Source organism: Adiantum capillus-veneris, chromosome 11 (genome assembly GCF_014529385.1).
Source record: "Adiantum capillus-veneris isolate H3 chromosome 11, ASM1452938v2, whole genome shotgun sequence".
In the NCBI taxonomy this organism is placed as follows: Eukaryota; Viridiplantae; Streptophyta; class Polypodiopsida; order Polypodiales; family Pteridaceae; genus Adiantum; species Adiantum capillus-veneris.
Window position 1 is genome coordinate 45,858,051 of NC_140941.1, and position 23,882 is coordinate 45,881,932.

Sequence of the window (23,882 nt, forward strand, 5' to 3'; positions counted from 1 at the left end):
AAGGGCTTGCCCAGCCTCCTCTCGTTCCTCTTTTCCACTCATTGAGAGCGGACCTTGCACTTAGCGGCAAGCCAATCGACGTGAGGTGGGAAAAAGCAGCCTTGGTGTGAGCGCAAGGCAGCTAAGGGGTGTACCCGCAGGAAGGAGTTGAGCTTGGGTAAGAGCAAAGCCTTCTTACACGCAGATTGCAAGCCAAGAACCCTGAGTACTCAAGAACCCCAAGAACCCCGAGTACCCAAGTACTCAAGAACCCAAGAACCTCAAGTACCCACGAACTCAGTGCATGGTCATCACCCGAAGCAGAATGGATATTTTGTGTGAAGGTGATGAGAGTGGAGCTGAAGAAGACGAAGTGTCTACATTAGCCCCGATCCTCCCCCCCATTCCCATCTACGCTACGGATTACACCAAACCCTATGGAGGCTTTGGTCAAGTCGATGATAGAGATGATGCTACATCAAGAGGCGCAACATGCCACCATGGATCATGACCGTGAAGGAAGAAGGGCAGCTATGGAGCTTGAGCGTAAGCAAGTACGCGAAGCTCAATGCATAGCGGCCGAAGAAAGAAGGGCAGCTATGGAGCTCGAGCGTGAGCAAGCACGCGAGGTTCAACGGATAGCTACCGAAGAGAAGCGAGCAGCTATGGAGTTAGACTGAGAGACGCAAAGAGACCAATGCATGCAGGAGTTGGTTCTACAGGTACTCTCCTCGAAGACCGAGCCCCGAAATTCAGCGATTAGAAGATCTCAGATTTCAGTCATTGTTGTCGTCGTCATCGTCGTCATCGGCATAGACCAAGTTGCATAGTCCATTGCATACGCATTGTACACCTTTGTGCAATCAAAGAATAGACCACTCTCGCCGACAAGAGTGGGGCCTTCGGAGGAGGGTTTTACAACCTATCGGTGTCGTATCTCTTCTCTCTCCTTCTCTCAGTCTCATTCACTTGCACACACAATTTACTCACTTTGTTCGTGATCATAGCACTCTCCACAAGACGGAAAGCTCTCTCTTTCCCTAAGAACTAAAAGGAACCTTGAGCAATAAAGATCACTAATCTTGAGAAAATACAACATTCATTCCGCTGCACCTAACATTGGTATCAGAGCTTTGGAAGTGTTCCGCGTTACTCAAGGAAAGAACCACAAGAACCACAAGAATTTTTTTTTTGCTTGTTGCGATCGCACGAACCCAAGTTTACTTGGGCGTGGCGAGTCCTAATCGTGTTTTGTTGAAGAGTGATAGGAATCCCAAGAAAGAAGGGCTTGTCCAGCCTCCCCTTGTGTCTCTTTTCACTCATTGAGAGCGGACCGTGCACTTAGCGGCCGGCCAATCGATGTGAGGTGGAAAAAAGCAACCTTGGTGTGAGCGCAAGGCCGCTAAGGGGTGCGCCCGCATAAAAGAGTAGAACTCGGGTGAAGAGAAGATCCTTCTCCAACATGATTTGCAAGCGAAAGAAAACCTCAAGAACCTCAAGATCCTCAAGATCCTCAAGAACCCAAGAACCCAAGTTCCTCGTGAACTTCAGTACCTAAGAATCCAAGTTCCTCATGGACTTAAGAACCCACAAGAACCTACGACTTCAAAATGATCATCACTCGAAGCGGAATGGATACTTCGCTTGGAAGTGATGAGCATGAGAGAGGCGAAGAAGAAAAGGCGAAGAAGAATTTTCCCCACCAGGAGGTTTTTCTGACCCTTCCCCATCTACGACACCGATTGCACTAACTCCTATGGAGGCTTTCGACAAGAGGATGATTGACAAGAAGTTAGAAGACAAAGCAAGAGATTCCAAACGAAAAGCAGAAATAGAGCGTGACCATGAAGAAAAGATGGCAGCCATAGAGCGTCAGTACCAAGAAAGAATGGCAGCCATAGCGCGTAAGAGCGAGCAAGCACGCTTGGAAGCCACAGCAAGAGAAGTAGAAATGGATCGCAGACACGCAAAAGACAAAGCAGAAAGAAAAGCAATACAAGAACAAAGCGACCGACAAAACAAAGAGTTTTGGCGACTCTATTCTCAAGTTCAGGCACAGATGCAAGAGATTTGGGGAAAGGAGACTCTCTCAGTCTCTTCTTCTTCAAAGCATGACACACAGGATTTGCATGATTGTGTGAAGCATGATGATGAATTGAATGACAATGATTTGCATGATGTTTTGAACGACAATGATAAGCACAATGATTTGCATGATGATTTGAATGACAAAGATAAGCATGATGATTTGGATGCCAATGATTTGGATGACAATGACAAGCATGATGATTTGCATGATCAAGATGTGATTTCTCACAAGCATGATGATTTACATGATCAAGATGTGATTTCTCACAAGCATGATGAGTAGCATGAAGAGGATGTGATTGTTCACAAGGATGATGTGTTAGTTGATGCTTTTTCTAGCAAAGCTAACCTCGTTGTAGATTCGATCAATCACGAAAAAGCGATCTTGGCTTTCAAGTCGAGGTCCAAAGAACCCCCACAAGACGATTCGATCATTCAGGACGAACCGATCTTGGCTCTCGAGCTTTGGTCCAAAGAACCCTCACAGGAAGTATTATGTGTTCGTATAATTGATACATACGCATTGTTCGAGTGTTTCATTCGTGAAGGTTTCCTATATTTTAGTCAACATCGTTATGTGATCCCTTTTCCTAGGCATGACATATGGTATGTTGAGCACGTTTCTCTCATGGATGAGCACGAATGTATGCGCATTGTTCATGAAAAGTTGAAAAGTTTGTGTGTCAGGAAGTCACATTCCATGTCTCTTCCTTGGCATGACACAGTTTCCTAAAGAGCACATGATTGTATGAGCACCAAGCATGGGCATTTCCATTGTGATTTGCCACAGTTGATTGATTTCGATCAGACAGAAAAGATTCGAGCGCATGGTTTGCATGTGTTTGATGAACGGGTTGTCACTCCATCTCTATGTTCATCTACATTGCATACACAGTCTTTAGAGAAGACACTATTTTTTTCCTTCACTTTACATGGAATGGGTATGTTCATGGTTTTGTGTTGGAGTTGGTTTCAGGAATTTTCAACTATGGAGATTCTTGAAGACGAAAGAAGCAGGACTCTAGACGAAGTTGACACAAGAAAGGAGATTCAGAAGACTTTGTGTCGCTTTCGGCGCGGCCCAAAGAAGCAAGCGTTGCAGACCTTTATGAAGTTCAAGTACCGCTCGACCCACACAGCAGAGTGGGCCGGCGAAGAGTCCCTTCCAGGATTCTGGATGCTGTTTGCGATCTCCCTCGACGCCATACAGTTCGGTACCAGTACCTCACTTTGAAAAGGATTTTCAGCTATGAAGATTCTTAAAGACGAAAGAAGCAGGACTCTAGACGAAGTTGACACAAGAAAGGAGATTCAGAAGACTTTGTGTCGCTTTAGGCGTGGCCCAAAGAAGCAAGCGTTGCAGACCTTTATGAAGTTCAAGTACCGCTCGACCCACACAGCAGAGTGGGCCGGCAAAGAGTCCCTTCCAGGATTCCGGATGCTGTTGGCGATCTCCCTCGACGCCATACAGTTCGGTACCAGTACCTCACTTTGAAAAGAATAGTCTCATGGAATGTGTATGTCACGTGACACATCCCAACCCTCTGTGTCCGTGGACAAGCTACACCACAGCAGGGTTCAGTCAGTTCAGTCAAGTTAGATTAGCAGTGATCTGGCACTTTTGTGAGTCTATTCGTAGACCGTGCATGCCCAGTCACTTAGCATAGATGCATATCCTCCGGTTGCACACAGCATGACCATCGGAATTCCCATCAGAATCCATTAGCATCAGTTAGGAGAATTTTCCAGTGCATTTAGCCTATTTTCCTATTTATTGGGATTTTCACTTATTATTTTTAAGTGACTTTCCAACAAAAGTAGGTAGGGCAATTTTGCTAAGTTAATATATAAGCAAACCCAAGTTAGCACTTTCTGGCAGAAGAGGCAACAGGAGCACCTTGCTCAACAGGCAACTTCTCAGCAAGACCAACCCCCGCGACTACTCTGGCGTTTTCTCCACAGAAGACCTAGCGTTTTTGCATCAGATCAGCCTTGGCGATTTGTGCACAGCAGATCAGCCCCGGCGTCATCACGACACAGCAGATCAGCCTAGCGTTTTTGCATTTGCAGAACCCCGGCGACAGAAGGACCAATTTCAGCCCCTGGCGTTTTTGGATTTCAGCAGCAAATTAAGACCGGCATTATTCACATAAAGTGTAGCAAATTCAGCCCGTAAAGACCATCAGTTTTCAGCCCTAAGAAACCTCATTTTTCAGCCAAGAAAACGCAGCCAAAACAGTCATTTTCAGCCACCGAAACAGTCCCGAAATTCAGCGATTAGAAGATCTCAGATTTCAGTCATCGTCGTCACCATCGTCGTCATCGGCATAGACCAAGTAGCATAGTCCATTGCATACGCGTTGTACACCTTTGTGCAATCAAAGAATAGACCACTCTCGCCGACGAAAGTGGGGCCTTCGGAGGAGGGTTTTACAACCTATCGGTGTCGTATCTCTTCTCTCTCCTTCTCTCAGTCTCATTCACTTGCACGCACAATTCACTCACTTTGTTCGTGATCATAGCACTCTCCACAAGACGGAAAGCTCTCTCTTTCCCTAAGAACTAAAAGGAACCTTGAGCAATAAAGATCACTAATCTTGAGAAAATACAACATTCATTCCGCTGCACCTAACAAATACCTCTCTAGCAATAGAGAGGGGGGCCCCTTGGAGGGGGGTTTGGGACCCCATCTGGTGTCGTCTCTCTCTCTCTCTCTCTCTCTCTCTCTCTCTCTCTCTCTCTCTCTCTCTCTCTCTCTCGCAGTCTGTTGCACTCTCACTCACAGTTTGCATTCCACTCTCTTGTTTTGGTCATTGCACATTCTCTCATTAAGTCAAGGAAGGCTCTCCCTTCCCGTCAGTAAAAGGAACCTTGAGCACTTACCTCACTCATCCTGAGCCATACATTATCATTCACTTCCGCTGCACATTACATATATATCCGAGATCCTCAATATCATACATAGTTGTTCTCAAGCAACCAACTCAGCCCCATGTAAAGTAGCATGATTGCCCCCAATCCAGTTCGAGGGGTCCTCAAGCTTGCTGAAGTCCCTCCCAATGCACCACTGCTTTGCACGAGGCAAGGACTCCACGAAACGTGACCAAAACTCAACCTGTGTACTAGCATGGTTGGGCGCATAAATGTTCAGAAGACCCACAAGGCAGCCCTGTATCTTCATAGTGACCCTTTGGGTCCGGCCTCACACATTGATGCCTCTGCCCACAATGGCATGTTGCCATGAATCCACAAAGTCATACATACACCTCCTTGAATGCTACCAGGCCCAAAAGTAGCTGACCAAAAGGTCTCATAGCGACCACGCAAGATCTGTCCACAATGCCTGATATGGCTCTCACACAAGTGATACTCCTGGTGCATAAGCATATCCCTGAATGCTACCAGGCCCAAAAGCAGCTGACCAAAAGGTCTCATAGCGACCACGCAAGATCTGTCCACAATGCCTGATACGGCTCTCACACAAGTGATACTCCTGGTTCATAAGCATATCAATCATTCCACCAACAAGGCATCTCTGGAGTTCCTGTCTGAGTCGACCCCTATGACGTAGAAATTGGGATCCACCCAGCTCCTACACATTCCATGAGACTATTCTCATGGGGTTAGTGAGAGAAGCCTGATGTTTCCATCGCAGTCAATCTCACAATCTTCGAGGCAGGCTTAGATAAGGAGTAATCCGTATTCTAGCGACCTCAAGAAAGTGTCACGGGAAGGGCACCACGTGCCAACAAAAAAGAACAGACTGAACAGACTGTTAGCACTTCAACAATTGAACTAAAAGAGAGAGAGAGAGAGAGAGAGAGAGAGAGAGAGAGAGAGAGAGAGAGAGAGAGAGAGAGAGAGAGAGAGAGAGAGAGCACATGTGACACGGAGTGGCGGAATTCCACCCCAGAGAGTATTGGCTCCAAACCTTGGCGCCCCTTTTGGTATTTCTCTATATTGCTTCAATTGAGTACAATGCCGGTACTCCGAGCCTTGCACCTTCACATTGAAGCATGCTAGAGAATGAGTCCTCTGCACATTTTTTTTTTCCAAGAAAAAGATCCTTCTATTAGTTAATGAAACTGCCCATAGGGCTACAACAACCTCTTCAAGAGAGGGCTACAACAAACATGATGGGGAGACTCTCCCAATGAAAAAACAGCATATGTACAATGAGGCTAAATCAAGAAATGAGAGGAGGGAAAAGCCACACAGGTGGACGGTAGTGCCATTTGAGTACACCCTGGACCATGGTGAAAAAAGGCCTAGGACGCCAGAGTCGAAGGAAAGCCTCTCGAGCTGTCCTCTGAGAGTATGGATCAGCTCTAGCCAAAGATCGCGAACAGTCTCTGTTGGTGGTACAAGGCGAGCCTCAAAGATGCGGAAGCAGCGGGCCCTCCAGATGAACCAGAGTGTTAGGCCACTGATGAGCTCCCAGCACTCCTCTCTCTCACTGCACCACTCCTGTGGAGTAAGCTCTATGGCAGGTTGGAGTGTAGATCGCTCCCCTGCATCACTATCATCCTGTTGGTGGAAGATAGCTCAAACTGAAGTGCCGGGCCCGTGAGAGTGGACCAAGCAGCTGCCCCCCAAGTGTACTGCCAAGCCGTGGAAAGAGCAGGCATCAGCCGAAGAACACGAAGCCACACCTACTGTGCCAAAGGACAATCCCAAAGACAGTGACGTTGACTCTCCACAAGATGGTCACAAGCTACACATGCGGCCGAGAGACCACTATGTGCAAGCCAACTCCCAACTGTTGTAGCTCTGTGTGCGACCATCCACTGGAACAGAGTGACTCGCCTCAACTGTCTGGAGTCCCACAACCTCTCCCAAAAACCTGCCAAGAACTCAGCTGTGAGACCCTCCTCCTGCCAATGAGGTGCTGCAGCAGGTCGAGCCTCTGTGTGCTGCCAGTATGTGACGTCCCAGTTGAACAGTATACTAAAAGAAAGGGACACCTAGGTGGTCTGCAGAGGAGAAAGGGTCCCTCCAAAGCCACTCTCCAGGATCCCACTGTACTCGTGCCAGTGGACACCTCTCCCAAGCCCATAGTCTCCAGTGTCCAGTCTCAAGAGCTGCTGGGTCAGGATCGATGACACAAGTCCTCCCATAGATGCCCACCACTCGGATCCTCTGCAAACAGCACTCTGCCACCTGCGGGGCCTCTACTGCAACTCGGTGTAAGCGTCCCTCACCCTGTATCTCAAAAAACAGGGAGGGTACAGTCTATGAGCAAGCCCGAACTGAGATGAGAACCTCCAGTCGCGTGAAGGCTCCCATCCATCTAGGCGCTGCTGGCTCGAGAGGTGTGAGCCACTCAGCTGGTACTGCCTCTGAGATGTCCTGGCACATGCTCTGCACCCCTCTCATGCCCTGTAGCTGAAAGCCCTGCAGCTCCTCTGACAAGCTTGAAAATTGTAACCAATCACCTAAAGAGCGTGTTAGACCCGTTGCCATGGGACCCCAGGAAACATGAGGCCGACTATCAACCAAGTGGCCTCTTTGAGTGCTAACCATGGGGTTCCAAACAAGGGGCTGTCTCAGGTGCTCCTCCGTGCAAGTAGGCTGACGCTGCTCCAGGCCTCGCCGTAGATGCTCCCAAGATCGGAGCAAACCCACAGCGAAGCGGTCCTCTAGTCTCTTGCTCAAGCCAACTCTGCGCATCTCTGTGAAAATCCATCTGGTCGAAGGTCGCCAAGGACCTCCAGCCTGAGGCACCCTAGCACAAAGCCGTTGAAGTAAGAACTCCTTCTAGGGCTCCTCACCTGGAAGAAGTCCTCTGACGATAAACTTCCCAAGAAGGGCTCTGCTTTGCTGTACTGGGTCTTTGATCCCAAGCCCTCCCTGAGAACAAGGAAGAGTGATGACCTACCAAGCCACTTTGACCCGGGCTATCTGAGTGTCACGCCCTGACCAAAGGAAGTTTCTGGTCACCCTCTCTACCTGACTAATATAAGAACTCGAGAAGATCCAGCAAGAAGTGATGCACCACATAGTAGCCAACAACACCTGGTCGGCCACTACAACTTGGCCTGCTAGAGAAAGTCGTGCGGAGCTCCAATGTAACAACTTCCTCCTGATAGACAGGAGGAGGGGAGCCATCTGCTGCTCGGGAGACAAGTCCAAACCAACCTGATAGCCCAAGTACCGAACTGCAGTCCCTGGGGGAATCCACCTGAATCCCTCACCTGGCATCCAATCGGGCATAGGAGCACTACCAACCGAGAAAGCCACTGTCTTCCTCCAGTTGATCAGTGCGCCAGATGCACAACAGAAGGTCTCTAGAGCTTGCACACACCTGTGAAGGTTGGCCTCCTGGCCATCCAAGTACAAGGCTGAGTCTTTTGCAAACTCAACGTCCAGTAGCTCATCTCCTTGAAGAGGAAGTGCTAAGCCCCGTAAACCAACCTGCTACGACACCAAAAACCTGCTCATCGCCTCAACATAGAACAGAAAGAGGAAGGGGGCAAGAGGACAGCCCTGTCTGACCGCACGCGTGAGCAAGAAACGATCACCTCTGCCTCTTGAAAAAAGTACCTGACTGTGTGTCCGTCTGTACAAAGGTGACACCCCTCTGATCCAAGCATCTGAGAAGCCCATCTTGCGTAGAGTGCCCTGCAAAAATTCCCAGTCAACTCTGTCGTAGGCTTTCTCAAAATCGAGAAGAAGCTCCTCACCACGGAGCCGCGCTAGGGCAGAAGCCTTCCAAAATGTAAAGATGTTGTCAAGGATACTACGCTCCTTGACAAAACCTGTTTGGGTCCCATGTATAAGGCTCTCTAGAAATGGCTGAATCCTCAAACTCAGAGCCTTGGCAAGAATTTTGTAGGCTGAGTTCAGGATTGTGATGGGACACCACTGTCGAATCTCATCCAAGGAGCCACCCTCCTTGGGGATGAGGTAGATCAGGCCCTCACTCATGCTGTCAGGCATCTCTCCTGTGTGCAAGATGTAGTGAAAAGCACTACAGAGATCTGGGCCAAGCAAGTCCTAGTACTCTAAGAAAAAACTGGGAGTCAAGCCATCCTTACCTGGACAACTACCACGGGGGAGTGCACTAAGAGCCGTGTGCAACTCCTCAAGCTGAAGTGGTAGCTCAAGCCTCTGACGCATCTCCTAAGTCACAAGACAAGGCATCTGTGCCCACACCTGCTCTCTGCATGCATCCTGACGCTCTGACTAAGGCTCTGCAGACAATAACTCAAGGTAAAAGTCAATAGCAACTACACGCTTGTCCTCTCGCTCAGAAGCAACTGACCCGTCAGGCCTCCTCAACTGACTGACCTTGGCATGCGTATGCCAAGTTCCCAATGTCTCAAAGAAAGCACCAGTCACTCTGTCACCCATCTGTGTCCACTGAGATGCCTGTCGATGGAAAGCAAACTCATGGGGCCGCTCCTCTGTGCTAACAAGCTCCTGGCGAGCCTACTGTAACTGCTCCTCCAACCAAGGACTGTCTGGATGCTGCTCCTGCATCTTGTGCAAGGAAGCAATGCCTCGTCGGAGACGCTGCTCCTCCTCTCTCGTTGCTGCCAAGCGTGCCAAAGACTTCTAAAGAAAGAAACGACTAAGCTGAGCTAGTCCTGAGGCCACTCTGTCAGCCGGAGAATCCTACATGTCTAAGCTCTCTGTCCAGAGAGCCTCCACCCGATCTCTGAGTGTAGAGTCCAGCAAGACCCTTCAAGGATGCAAAGCATCGTGCTTCCCCTCCTCTACCTATCTGTCACTGTGAGGATCATTGGCGCATGGTCCGAGAAGGAAGTCCCTGCCAGAATGCCAATTGTCCCACCCAAGTCACAGAAGTGGTCACTAGTGTAGAAGCGATCTATCCGCGATAGATTCACTCCTCCCACTCTGCGGTCCGAACGAGAGAAGGCCAGGCTGTCTGGGGGCCTCACAAAGCTAGAATGCTGCCACACATCCGAAACCCTCAGAGTCATACAAAACCTCTCCCAAGCTGCCAGCTCAACTCCATGCACAGTAGCGTGGCTACCACCAATCCTGTCAAGGGGGTCCTCCAACATGTTGAAGTCACCCCCTATGCACCACTGCTTTGCCTACGGTAGAGACTCAACAATCTGTGACCAAAACTCTGCCTCGGGCACTCGCCACATTGGGCGCATAGATGTTCAGGAAGCGAACAAGACAACCCTAAACCTGCATAGTGATCCATTGAGCCTAGCATATGTTAGTACCTAGTTCTACACCCACTATTGGGCACTGACGACGTTAGTGGGGATGTCGTGGTATTTAGTCAGTACTATGCATGATGGAGCTGATGGTTATATTGTCTTGTGGGTGACTACCAAGGGTCTGTACCTTGCACTTTCCTTTTAAGGGTGAATCTGGGCCTATCTTGGATTCATCTAGGTATATTTTTTAGTTGTATAGCGGACATGCAGACTTCACATTGTGAAGTTTTCGTCCGAGTTACGACCAGTTGATATTGTGCTAATTCTTTCAATCTTTTGCGGTGCGTATGCCCTATCAACTACCTCATGTTTGTGCTAATTTTTTCGATTTAATGCTTCTTTTAGTGCTAGGCTTCATTATGGCTGAGTCTGCCCTTGATCTCCGGAGTCATGACAGAAACTCAGTACGTTGAACTTTGTGTTGATGTATGCTCATGTGTGTGTGTGTGTGTGTGGTGTGTGTTGTGTTTGGGAGCATATGTTAGTACCTAGTTCTACACCCACTATTGGGCACTGACGACGTTAGTGGGGATGTCGTGGTATTTAGTCAGTACTATGCATGATGGAGCTGATGGTTATATTGTCTTGTGGGTGACTACCAAGGGTCTGTACCTTGCACTTTCCTTTTAAGGGTGAATCTGGGCCTATCTTGGATTCATCTAGGTATATTTTTTAGTTGTATAGCGGACATGCAGACTTCACATTGTGAAGTTTTCGTCCGAGTTACGACCAGTTGATATTGTGCTAATTCTTTCAATCTTTTGCGGTGCGTATGCCCTATCAACTACCTCATGTTTGTGCTAATTTTTTCGATTTAATGCTTCTTTTAGTGCTAGGCTTCATTATGGCTGAGTCTGCCCTTGATCTCCGCAGTCATGACAGAAACTCAGTACGTTGAACTTTGTGTTGATGTATGCTCATGTGTGTGTGTGGTGTGTGTTGTGTTTGGGAGCATATGTTAGTACCTAGTTCTACACCCACTATTGGGCACTGACGACGTTAGTGGGGATGTCGTGGTATTTAGTCAATACTATGCATGATGGAGCTGATGGTTATATTGTCTTGTGGGTGACTACCATGGGTTTGTACCTTGCACTTTCCTTTTAAGGGTGAATCTGGGCCTATCCTGGATTCATCTAGGTATATTTTTTAGTCGTATAGCGGACATGCAGACTTCACATTGTGAAGTTTTCGTCCGAGTTACGACCAGTTGATATTGTGCTAACTCTTTCAATCTTTTGCGGTGCGTATGCCCTATCAACTACCTCATGTTTGTGCTAATTCTTTCGATTTAATGCTTCTTTTAGTGCTAGGCTTCATTATGGCTGAGTCTGCCCTTGATCTCTGGAGTCATGACAGAAACTCAATACGCTGAACTTTGTGTTGATGTATGCTCATGTGTGTGTGTGTTGTGTTTGGGAGCATATGTTAGTACCTAGTTCTACACCCACTATTGGGCACTGACGACGTTAGTGGGGAGGTCGTGGTATTAGTCAATACTATGCATGATGGAGCTGATGGTTATATTGTCTTGTGGGTGACTACCATGGGTCTGTACCTTGCACTTTCCTTTTAAGGGTGAATCTGGGCCTATCCTGGATTCATCTAGGTATATCCATTAAGCCTTGCCTGGCAGAATAATCCCTCTACCCACAATGGCCTGCTGCAAAGAATCCACAATAGTCATACATACCCCACCCTGGATGCCTCCAGGTCCAAAAGCAGCTGACAAAAAAGTATCATATCGTCTACGCAAAAGCAGGTGACAAAAAAGTATCATATCGTCCAAAAGCAGCTGACCACAATGTCTAATGCGGCTCTCACACAGATGATGCTCCTGTAGCATAAGAAGGTCAATCTCTCCTCCCACAAGGCATCGCTAAAGCTTCTGACGCAGTCGGCCCCTCTGACGCTGAAACTGGGGCCCACCTAATCCCTGTACTTTCCATGAAACGATCCTCATGGGGAGCGAGAGAGAACAGATGCTGCCGCAGCAGCTAAACGTGCTATCTTCGAGGCTGGCTTGGATGGGGAGTAATCTGCATCCGAGCGTCCTCTAGATAGGCGTGACTACAAAGAGTGCCTGGCCTAAGCCCAAGTAGACCGAGCCGTGCGTAAAGCAACCTCCTCTGTCGAGGAATCCTCATGAATGTGTACATAGCATGGCAGGCACTGCGTATCAGCAAAGAAGTGAACCACAATGTGTCTACATCCTGTTGCTGCTTCTGGAGGTGTCACAGCAAACTTGGCCAATGGCCAAAGAGTCTGAAGCATGTCTGTAATTCCCAGGTCTCCCATGTGATGAGAGAACTCTACGGCCTGTGTCTGTAGCCACTCCAATACTGAGGCGAGAGTCCACTCAGTCTGGTCTCTGCCTCAAAGGGAAAAAGAGAAGCCAACCGCTGAGTCCAAGGCCTCTATCCCCCTAGCTGCAAGGTACAGAACATGAACCTTGAAGCAGGCTGCCTCAAGGTCTAGTGAGGAGTCGCCAAGAAAGCGTGTAAAGTTGTAGTTAAAGAAGTCCCATCGGTGCCAAATGCGAAGCTTGTCAGATCACGAGGGACTGCTGCAAAGGGAGACGTCTGTACCAGAAGAGGGGGTCGCAAGAAAGGCTGTCCCTCTCTCGCCAAGCGACTCGTGGCAAAGGTGCTGCCAAGAGATCTCCTAGTAGCCGAGGATGGCCCTGCCCCCTAGGTCGATTGTGAGACTGGAGCGGGAGGGGATATAAAAGCGGGGGGGGGGGAGAAGAGGGGTGAGGGGGAATCGGCAAGGGTAGGGGGGCGAGGAGGAGAGGCGGGGAGGGGGGGGGTGGGGGGGGGGGGGGTTGAAGAGGAGGGGGGGAACTCGGGGGGAGGGGAGGCTGTTGACGGTGAAGCTGAGGTAGAGGCTGGGGCAGGGACCTTGTTCTGCTGAAGAGGATCGAATCGGTTCCCCGTGGGAACCCACTGCTGTTGGGCAGGTGCCTGAGGACCACTCTGAGTGCCAGGCTGTCGCTATGGCCCCTACTGTCGTCGACCACGAACCTACTGCCATCCCTCCTCTGTTGGAGCCCAAGGCTCAGAGGGTGCCTCTGCCTGTGTGCTCTGTGTCTCTGCCTGTTGTTGCTGGCCAACCCTTGAAGGCTGGGGCTGGGCCTGTGGTCTAGGTCGGGGCCTCCTCCGTGGACAGGCCTTCGCAAGATGGCCCATCTGTCGACAAATGAAGCACTGATTCGGGAGGCCTGAATACTCCACGCTCTGTCTAAACCAACCCCCACTCACCCGAGGAAGTAGGATGACCTTCGGGAGAGTGTGGGTGTCCCTAACCAGAACGCGAATTGAGGGAATGCCGGCCGCCTTGGCAGCTACTGAGGCTGCCGTGCAAGGTGTCTCCAGGACAATCCCAATCGCTGAGCCTATCCTGGACAAAAGTGGTAGGTACTTCCTCCGCAAACCAGGAAAATAGACGGAGATAGGAAGGTCTACCTCCTCTACCAAGACATCTGAAGCAGGGTCAAAACCATGTCTCCACTGTCGAAAGTGGGCTCGAACTGCTCGGATGGTCAAGGGGCTCATGGCGATGACCTTGGACGCCATCTCGAAGGTCTCAAACTCGATTTGACAGTAGCCTCGTCTGAGGAACTGAACGTCCAAGATCTTGCCCACCTCTGCAAGAAGGCGGGCGTGGAGAAGGTCACGCAACTCTCCTCTGCTGGGTCTGGTTCCGAGAATCTTGCAGTTGAGGGAGGTCGCCTAGAGGCGCTCCACCTCTGCTGCGAGGCTCGCTTGCTCTGTCGGTGAAAGAGCAAGTCGGATGGTGGGCTCTGTAGGGTTGGGTGAGGGGGCTTCTGAGAAGTCCCTCTTGGGCGGAGCATGAGCCTCCATCTGTGTCTGTTGCCGTGGAGAAGGGTGAAATGACGATGACGAGAGGTGGCCCTCTACTGGACGAGCATGCCGAAAATGATGCCAAATTCAGCCGAGCAAGACCTGAGGGGAGGGGGTGGGGGTAGCGATGCGGAAGAAAAGGGGGTGCGAAGTTGGGGCTGCGCGAGCTGAGGCTGGGCTGAGCGAGCGTGCGGGGTGAAGCGTTGCGAGACAAGGTAGGCTGGGGCAGAGTCTGCTGCACGCTGGGGCAAAGTGCAGGCAGCGGGCAGGCAGGGCAGGGCAGTGCACGCTGGAGGGTGGGGAGGAAGCGATGGTGAGAGAGAGGGGGTGCAAAGCATCTGCGGGGGGGATGAGCGAGGGTAGCAACGAGCGCGTTAAAAAAAGTCTCGTTCTTGAAAAGCAGTTACATGAAAAGCAATTAAATTCAAAAGCAACTGGTCCCAAAAGCACTAGTACCAAAAGCTGCCAGTACGTTTTGCGGAAATTTGTACAGCTCTGCCACGTCAGCAGTCAACGTAAGACACGGAAATCCGTACAAGCTGCCACGTCATCGACACAAAATTCGAGAATCCGTACAGGTTTGCTATGTCATCAGTTGCTACGCAAATAGAGTGTGAGTGTGTGTGTGGTCCTGCATTATTTAATCCCTTTAGGTCACTTGAGCCCCATCGGACGGGGTCCCATAAGTTGGCGGGAACTCCTCTTTAAAAAAGGTCACTCAGCAAGACTTTGTAAGTCGGTAAAACTTCTCTTGCTGCTCTAGCTTTGTTCACTTAGGGTTTAGGCCTCTGAGTCGGGGTCTGCAAGTTTGCTCCGTTCTTAAGTGGCTTGACACGTCAGCAATTTGTGACAATCCCCCCTTCTTGAAAGAAAGTAATCATCCGTGATTACAGCATATCTGCAAAACAACTCAAGCTAGCTCAAAAATTTCTGAGGGTCATTCCAGGGACATTTTGAGGGACGATCCCAGGGACAATCAGTTTTCTTATTCCAAATCAAAGCTCTTGATTTCCTAGGCCGTTGGCTTCCCTTAAGAAATCTCATCCAGTAAGGAGTCTCATTCCATATTTGAACTCTTGATATCCCCGAGTCATTGACTTCCCAGAAGTATCTCATCCAATAAGGAATATTTAGTGGTTGGCACATCACAATGCAACACAAATGCTCACATATGCATGTTACAAGACACAACGAACAGTGCCGCTGAGCACTCCCTTGAGACAGACGGACGGGCCATGAGTTCAGATGACTGGTACAACGAAACGCTTCCCAGACCGCAGCGTGCACCGCTTGGAGGTTCAAGCATACAACCAAATGCTCCCCATACATCCCGTCTACGTCATTCGGAGGTTTACCAGTCCGAGATCGGGACATGAAGATAAAACTTTGGAAGGACCACGTTGCTCTGTTTGCTCTTTGGTAGGACCGGTATGCTTTCAGAAAAGCACATGCGTGAATCTCTGATATCACTGTCACAAGATGGGCACCACGTGCCAACGGAAAAGAACAAACTGAACAGACTTTTAGCACTTCAACAACAACTAAATTGAAAAAGAGAGAGAGAGAGAGAGAGAGAGAGAGAGAGAGAGAGAGAGAGAGAGAGAGAGAGAGAGAGAGAGAGAGAGAATGGCGGAATTCCACCCCAGAGAGTATTGGCTCCAAACCTTGACGCCCATTTCTGTATTTCATTATATTGCTTCAACTGAGTACAATGCCGGTACTACAATCCATGCACATCACACTAAAGTATGCCAGATAATGAGCCCTCTGCACGTATTTAAAGGCCTTTGGTCTTGAAAAGCAGTTACATGAAAAGAAGTCAAACTCAAAAGCGATTGGTCCCAAAAGCACTAGTGCCAAAAGATGCTAGCGCGTTTTACGGAAATCCGTACAGCTCTTCCACGTCAATAGTCAACGTAAAACGCGGAAATCCGTACAGGCTGCCACGTCAACAACGCAAAATTCGGTAATCCGTACAAGTCTGCCATGTCATCAACTCCTACGCAAATGGAGTGTGAGTGTGTGTGTGGTCCTGCTTTATTTAATCTCTTTAGGTCACTTGGGCCCCATCGGACGGGGTCCCATAAGTTGGCGGGAACTCCTCTTTAAAAATAGGCCACTGGACAAGACTTTATAAGTCGGTAAAACTTCTCCTGCTGCTTCAGCTTCTTCACTTAGGGTTTAGGCCTTTGAGCCGGGATCTGCAAGTTGGCTCTGTTCTTCAGTGGCTTGACACGTCAGCAATTTGTGACAGAAAGCCGTGTTTGGAGTGTCTGTCAGACCCATACCCAAGCAGGGCGTGCAGTCCGTAGAGTGACATCCTCTGTCCAAGAGTCCTCATGAACATATACATACTAGGGTGCACTTTGACTGTTGGCAATGTGTCTACATCCTGTTGTATCTGGTGGTGCCACAGAGAACGAAGCCAAGAGTCCAGCATTGTATGCATAGTCCACTTAGTTTGATCCTTGCCACACAATGGAAAGGAGAAACCAACCGCTGTGTCTAGGGCTTCTATCCCTTTGGCTACTAAAAACAGTACATGAACTCTGAAGCAAGCCGCCTCAAGGTCAGGAGAAGAGTCGCCGAGAAAACATGTGAAGTCAGAGTCGAAGAAATCCCATCGATGAGGGATGTCAAAACTTGTCAGTCCACTAGGGACTACTGTAAAAGGCGATGCCATCACCAATAGGGGCATCCGTAGGTATGGCTGCTTCTCTTGCACCAAGCGGCTCGTAGCAAGTGCGCTGCCTAGAGACCTCCGAGCTACCGAAGAGTGGCCTATCCCCTGGGCCGGCGGCGGGGTATGGGAGGGAACATGCGACAAAGGGGGGGGGGGGGGGGGAGAAGCGGGGGGGATGGTGGAGGAGGTGAATGTGGAGGTAGAGAGGTGGGGACGGTAGGCAGAGGGGGAGGGGTTGTCTGGGCGAAGCTAAGGAGAAAGGGGTATCCACCGGCTCATCTTGTTGAAGAGGGTCAAAACAGTTCTCCTGCTGGAACCCACTATTGCTGCCTCGTGCAGGCGGACCACCAGGGACACCAAACTGGCGTGTCTGTCCCTGTCGACGACGGTCACGAACCTGCTGCCAGCCCTCCTTTGCTTGGGCACCTGTCTTGGACGATGTACCCACTTGTGCTCCTTGCGTCTTTTGCTTGTTGAGCTTGGTCAGCCTTAGTAGCTTGGGTCTGTGTCGAGGGTCGTGGCCTTCTTTGTGGATAGGCCTTCGCAAGATGGCCATCTATCTACAAATGTAGCACTGATACGGGAGTCCCGAATACTGCTAGGATGTGGAAACATAGAACAATCACGGGTGTGCTAGCTTAGAAAGCAGAAGTTGTTCTTCTTGTTGTTGGTGTATGCACACGGATACAGAAAAGCATGCGGACACGTTGATTCTGGTAGGAAGTGGAAACATAGAACAATCACAGGGTTCTTCCTGTAAGTGTCTGCACAGGGATACAGAAAAGAAACTCGTAGGTCTGCATATGAAGTACAAACTACAAAGTTGCATGAACTAATTTTACGGGAATAGATTGAAAGTTTTGCAGCTTGGTTGGGCTGGGGCATGGGTTTGGTTTCACTAATTGTTACTATTCAAAACAGATTGATTTTACGCTTGAAAACAGTTTAAAGCTTAGTGCACATGATGGTACCTTTTCTAGAAGGAACCCTCTCAAGAATATGCTGATTATCATAAGGTTTCTGGGTGTCACAGTGATGTCAGCAAGGGAAAACATGGCATTGATGGTGAAGTTGATTGCGGTATGGGTTAAACCTACAGAAATAATTTTCATCAAAGTTGTTGAAATTGTGTGTTGATTACATGGCCTGGCTTAATATGTTACAGTTGTCTTTATGATTGCATGGTATTCAACTTTTGGCAGCTTGGAGCTGTGGAGTTTCTGGTGAAGCCCTTATCAGAGGACAAGCTAAGGAACATATGGCAGCATGTCATCCGAAAGGTTAAGAATGTGAACAACTTTTTCAGAAAGATGATTAAGTAGTTTGCATGTGTGTATATGCTTGTAGATACCTATGCAATTACATTACACGCACTCGCCCTCAAACAATGTACTGAGAAATGTGATCGTTTACGCACAGGCTCTAGACTCATCAAGGGAGACCTTGCGGCCTGGATATCTAGAGCCAGGAAAACCAACAACCTCAGCATCAGCCGTTATAGATGAGGATCATCAAGCACGCTTGAAACATGACAGCGGGAAACCTCGACCTAAATATGTGGACTTAGAGCATCATAGTGGTGCAGAAGTATGCTCGTCTTTGAGTGTTTCAGTTGCTTGTGAGAGACTGGCGGCACCATCTACTCCCCAGCCAGAGCAAGGTGGGAGAACACCCTTGCAAGAATCAACAGTCGATGAGTCTCCTCGATCACATGATTCCACAGAAGTTTGTAATTACAAGAAGAGTACCACTCCACAAACAGCTGCAGTATCATGCTCCTCAAGATTTGGTGATGTAAAAGGGGTAGCAGAAGAGGTAGCAGCCATAGGGAGAGGTAACGAAGCAGTCAATAAAGAGGAAAAAGATTCGAACAAGCAGGCACAAATATTCTGTTGTACTATTCCAATGCTCGAATCTGCATTACATCTTGAGACTGCAAACGCTTCATTCATGCATGAACAAAGTGTTTTAGATACTGAAAACAGTACCAAAAAGGAGGGACTTGTAAAAGAGACATCACATTTTGATGTGAAAGTGACGTTAGAGGCATGTGAGACGTCGTCAACTGATGATTATGAGCCTCAAGAGGCTAGAAGTAGTAGCGTCTCTATCCCGGTTACTTTGAAAGACAGTACTCAGTGTCCCAATGCAGATTCTACATGTCAATCAGAAATCCTTGGGCAATCTCAAGATAATGGTGATGCAGAAGGTGAAACCAAAAGAAAACCCATGAACTGTGATAAGGGAGGAAAGGTTATCAAATCCTCAAAGAAAAAACCAAAGGTAAGTGGAGCTTGAGCTGCTTTCTAGGACTTGGATGGAATTTCTTGTTTAGCTTTTGATAATAAAATGTGTGGATTTTCAAGGCTTGTGGCATATGTAAATGTCATCTCATGTTATTGATTATGTGCTTGTAGGAGCACTGACAAATAAAGGGACCATTTTCTATGCTGTTTGTTGATAAGGAATGCTTCTGATGCACGGGATTTTGACACCAGAAGCAAGAACGAATAGTGTGTCTTAACAAGGTTTTCATCTTCATGGTTGCAGGTAGACTGGACAGCAGATCTGCATCGTCGTTTTGTGCAAGCTGTTGAGTACCTTGGAGTTGAACAGGCCATCCCATCGCGTATTTTGGAGGTAATGAAAGTGGAGAACTTAACACGGCATAATGTGGCCAGCCATTTGCAGGTATTAGCTCTGTGGCTTCACCTTTTGAATCTCTATTTCTCTTTGCATGTGCTTATGTTGGCTTTACCCCTCTGATTGTGCAAAAGTTCAAACACAATGTTTACCTCAACTGCTAGCTGGTTTCTGCACACTTTTTTGTTTTCTTGGTAATATTAAGCTACCAGTGGGAACTTGTGGATGAGGAAAAAACCACAAAGAAAACAATATACAAAAAATAATTCTACACTCAAGCCTCAGACCATTAGAAGAGGGTCTGCCGAGAGATGTCCTGAATGGTGAATGAGAAGTGTAATGATTGTTGAAAAGGATCTTTTGGAGGGTGAAGGAACAAAATTTATTACGAAAATTACAAATAGACCACCAAGGCCAACAATTACCCAAGTGACAAAGATGGCAATATTCATAGAAGGGTACGATAACTTCCCATAGTGGGAGAAGGGAATCAAAGATGAAGACAATTGAAGCAATGCTCGAGACGAAGGATAGAACCAAAGCAAATGCGCATGAGTCTCCTCCACATGTACACAACATGGACATTGTGCACCTAAAATTTTGCATTTAGCAAGCACAACGCGCTTTCTTAAAGTCCACAAAGTAACAATACAATCACTTAACCTTTGAACCAAATTTCCTCCATGAGAACACAAAGAGTTATAAGATGTTCAACGGTGCTATGACATTGACAGAAACTTGCTTATCCTTTTGCACGCTTGCCATACTTTTCGGTCCATTCACTCAATTTTATTTCCATTATGCAACCAAATAACTTTTCCATAAGAGACCCAATCGTTATAGTGCAGCGGTTATTTACATTTTTTATGTTTCTTCCTTTATGCAAAGGTTTAACTCCGATCACAAGGCATACCATGTTGAAGTGCAAGGTTGAACATATCATACATCCAATGATGTGATGCCTCTCCCGTCCATTTAATCATTTCTAGCTTGATACCTTGAAGATCTTCAGCTTTGCTAGTGGTCAACATTTTAAGCCCACCGTGTACATCTTCAATATTAAAACAAGAGGCCTTACATGGGAGTGAACCATAACATGGCATATTTCTGACGTTTTGTTGCTCATATAGTTGCCTACAATATGTGTACATATCTATAGGACTCAAGTTACCAAAACTCTCAAGGGGCTTACCCTTTAGTTTTCTTCAAAACACATGCATGTCTTTTCGTGGACTTGAAATGAATGCAGATTGACTTCCCATCTTCTCTTCTTTTGAATTGGTGCCTTGTATGCATGCAAAATGACTTTGATAGTTATCGTTGTCCTTAGTTGCATTTTTCTTTAACAAGGAGTCAAGGACTTTTGAGCATCTTGACACTCTTTATCAAAACCATTTCTTGCGTGATCTACCTTTGTTGACACCTTTGACATGCTTTATGACAAAAAATTGTTCGATCACAAGAACAAATAACTTTCTTGAAAGCTTTTCATTTAGTTTACAATGGTGCATCATGTTGGAGCTTTGTCATTCATAACTTTTGCTCAACCATTTCAATACATGTCGGTGTTCGTTTGAAATCTATACAAATAGACAATTTTTCTTCGTTTTAACTTTTGGCTGAGCGTTTCATGATTAATTGTTCCTCCAATTATAAGGTCAATGGATAAGGTGTGATGGTCTTATTTTGGACTCCATTGGCCAAGCGTAAAACTCTTTTATACGATACATGATGGCTTCAGAGAGTAGCATATAGTCAATTACACTACCCCCATCATGTTTTCCACAAGGAAATCCATCGGTTCCACTCCATAAAGATTCATCATTTGCAATGAGCATACTTGTAGTATTGCACATGTGTAGCAGTAGCTTTTTGTAGTGATTTGGCTTGCTCTACCCAATGGCCTAGCTTGTGCTCCAATATGGATGCATACAGGTCAGCCTTTGTATGACCAATCATGATAATGTGATAGTTAGTCGGCAAGGTCGGATCTCCTTATTTGAATATGGACACAATGGTGTTTGTGCTCCAACTCTTTGGAAAGCCCTTACACATAGCTCTGTTAAACAAACAAGCCAAAAGCTCTCCCATCATACCTCTGGAGTGTAAAAGATGCTCAGCCACCAGCCCATCATGGTCCGGTGCTCTTCCCTTGCGAAGTCTATGAATGGCTTTATAAACTTCACTTGCTCTGAAAAATGCGGAAGTCGCTGGACAAGGCCAAGTGTGTCTCACATAGGAGGCTGGCCTGGTAGAGTCTACAATGTAGGTACATATATTTGGGGGGGGGGGGGGGGGGAGAGAGAGAGAGAGAGAGACTTTGCTGTGAATGTATACTGAAAGCATGTAGAGTTTTGTAATTCTTATATTGCCCTTCTCAAGGCATTTGGAACAATTGATTTTGGTGGATATGCAGAAGTATCGGTCGCACAAAAAGCATATCCAAGCAAGAGAGGTGGAATCTAGCCATCGGCATCAAAATAAGCTTAGTTGTGGAAGGACATGGAATGGAGGTGCTGGACACAACGTCAATCAGATGTGGATTCAACCGCGCCCGCATTTGATTGGTCCGCCTCTTCATGTATGGGGTCACCCAAAATTGGATAATCCCTCTACTATACAGTATGTGCCGCACTTCATGGCGGGTGCAACTGCATGGCCTGCTTTTGATACTGTTTCCTGGAAACCTCCGATGGTAATGTGTCCATTTTGAGAGTAGGGTTTGTATTGCCATGTTATATGCCAATTTAGAGGAATGTAAGCTTGAGATGGTCATATCCCTTTATCAGTTAAAGTTGAAGAGGTTGTTCATCATTGTGTTTTTTTGGCTCAAGGATCTCAGTGTCATATTGCAAGTTTGCTAATTAGGGAAAAGCTGTTACTTGTGTGGATCGAATTGCGGCTAAAGCATTTTATCCTGGTTTTGATATGCCCATTTTTGTCTTTGCAGGCTGACCCATGGGCTCCAGGGCTGCTGACAACGGCACCGTGCTATGGAACACAGCCGGTATGCTTTTCCTTGATAACATTTTTTCTTTTGCTTTGTCAGGTTCGTTCCCTGAGTCCATGTTTGAATGAGCAGGGATTCTTTGTAGCTTCTGGATACCCCAGCAAGGAAGTATTGACACATGGCACCTGGAGAAGCTTTTTAGAAGATGATGTTGAGAATGGTAGTCTAGATGAGAAAGCGAGATTTAACAAGTCGGATTGCGAAGAAATCTACCCTGTATTACACTCTCTCTCTCTCTCTCTCTCTCTCTCTCTCTCTCTCTCTCTCACACACACACACACACACACACACACACACACTCACACACACTTTTTTTTAATAGTAATGTTACACACACACACAAGCACCTTGATATGAGAGAGAGAGAGAGAGAGAGAGAGAGAGAGAGAGCAAGCATGCATGTGATGGTTGCAGCCAAAGGAACTGCTACATGAAGCAATCAGTGAAGCTTTGAGCAACCCATGGAATCCGCTACCTCTGGGTTTGAAGGCGCCGTCAATGGAAAGCGTCATGGCCGAGCTTCAGCGGCAGGGGATCACGACATTGTCATCTTCAGGCTGACACAATTAAGGGGCAACTTCCTTGACAAAGCTAAGGATGATCATCACATCAAATAAGCTATGAATCTGCCAACCTTCCATTGTTGGAATAGCATTGTAATTTAACTGTTACCTGTGGAGAATTAGCTCCATCACTCACCTAGCCTTGTGGTGGGACTTGACACAAACATTTGAGCCTTTAGTAGCAGGGGAAATAAATGTCAAGCTTCCATTATGACTCTTGATGTAAAGAGGGAACTTCTCTCTTTTGTTTGGTGGCCATTCTATTTTTTCTTTACCTTGATTATGTAGTATCGATTTGGACAAAGGAGCGAAGTTAGCTATGCCATGTGGCGGGAAGAGATTAGGCTCCTAAAATAGGAGAGAAATTGCTCTTGAATCAGGAAAGAAATTGAAAAATGCGCATAGAATAGAAGTTTAAACGTCGTAGGAACATTCCCAAGAGGCCTCATAGACCTAACTGACGAGTCTTGAACTCAAGACCCGTTATTTAAGAGGGAAATGGGATAACCAATCTACCACATTTGAGAGGGAGAGAGAGGGCCTTCAACATCTTCATATTTTGAACCAGCCTCAATAACTGGAATTGAGCTTGAACCCACATCTGCAACATTTGATCAATGCACCTACTTTGAAAATAGAAGTGTTCTAAGAGAACCTCTCCAATAGCCCATTTGTTTTCTCAAATTTTAAAAACAACATTGAATGGGAAATTGTTGGAAGTATCTATTAATGGAGTAGTGTTGCAAGCATTTTATAGCAACACATCGGTGATTCAAGACCTGTGAGAATTTGCGGCAAAACTAGGGAAAACTACCAAAATACCCTTGGAATTTGTAGAAATTCTTAAAATACTCC

At 47.3% G+C, this 23,882-nt stretch overlaps 1 protein-coding gene across 8 annotated transcripts in view; it reads left to right on the forward strand.

Annotated features, from left to right (window-relative positions):
* LOC147447185 (two-component response regulator-like APRR2) overlaps positions 1–23,238 on the forward strand; it is a 37,069-nt gene extending 13,831 nt beyond the window's left edge. For 3 of the 8 annotated variants that reach the window (XM_086523056.1, XM_086523061.1, XM_086523062.1), the window contains 8 exons: positions 17,845–17,891; positions 18,014–18,091; positions 18,231–19,094; positions 19,362–19,502; positions 21,871–22,149; positions 22,405–22,461; positions 22,537–22,680; positions 22,879–23,238. In XM_086523056.1, coding sequence (XP_086379182.1) covers positions 17,845–17,891; positions 18,014–18,091; positions 18,231–19,094; positions 19,362–19,502; positions 21,871–22,149; positions 22,405–22,461; positions 22,537–22,680; positions 22,879–23,025 — 1,757 coding nt within the window. In that variant the 3' untranslated portion in view covers positions 23,026–23,238. Of the gene's footprint in view, positions 1–17,732; positions 17,892–18,013; positions 18,092–18,230; positions 19,095–19,361; positions 19,503–21,870; positions 22,150–22,404; positions 22,462–22,536; positions 22,681–22,878 lie in introns of all 8 variants that reach the window. The other 5 variants (XM_086523059.1, XM_086523058.1, XM_086523064.1 and 2 more) reach the window with 3 other exon arrangements.
* The last annotated feature ends 644 nt before the right edge of the window (positions 23,239–23,882 follow it).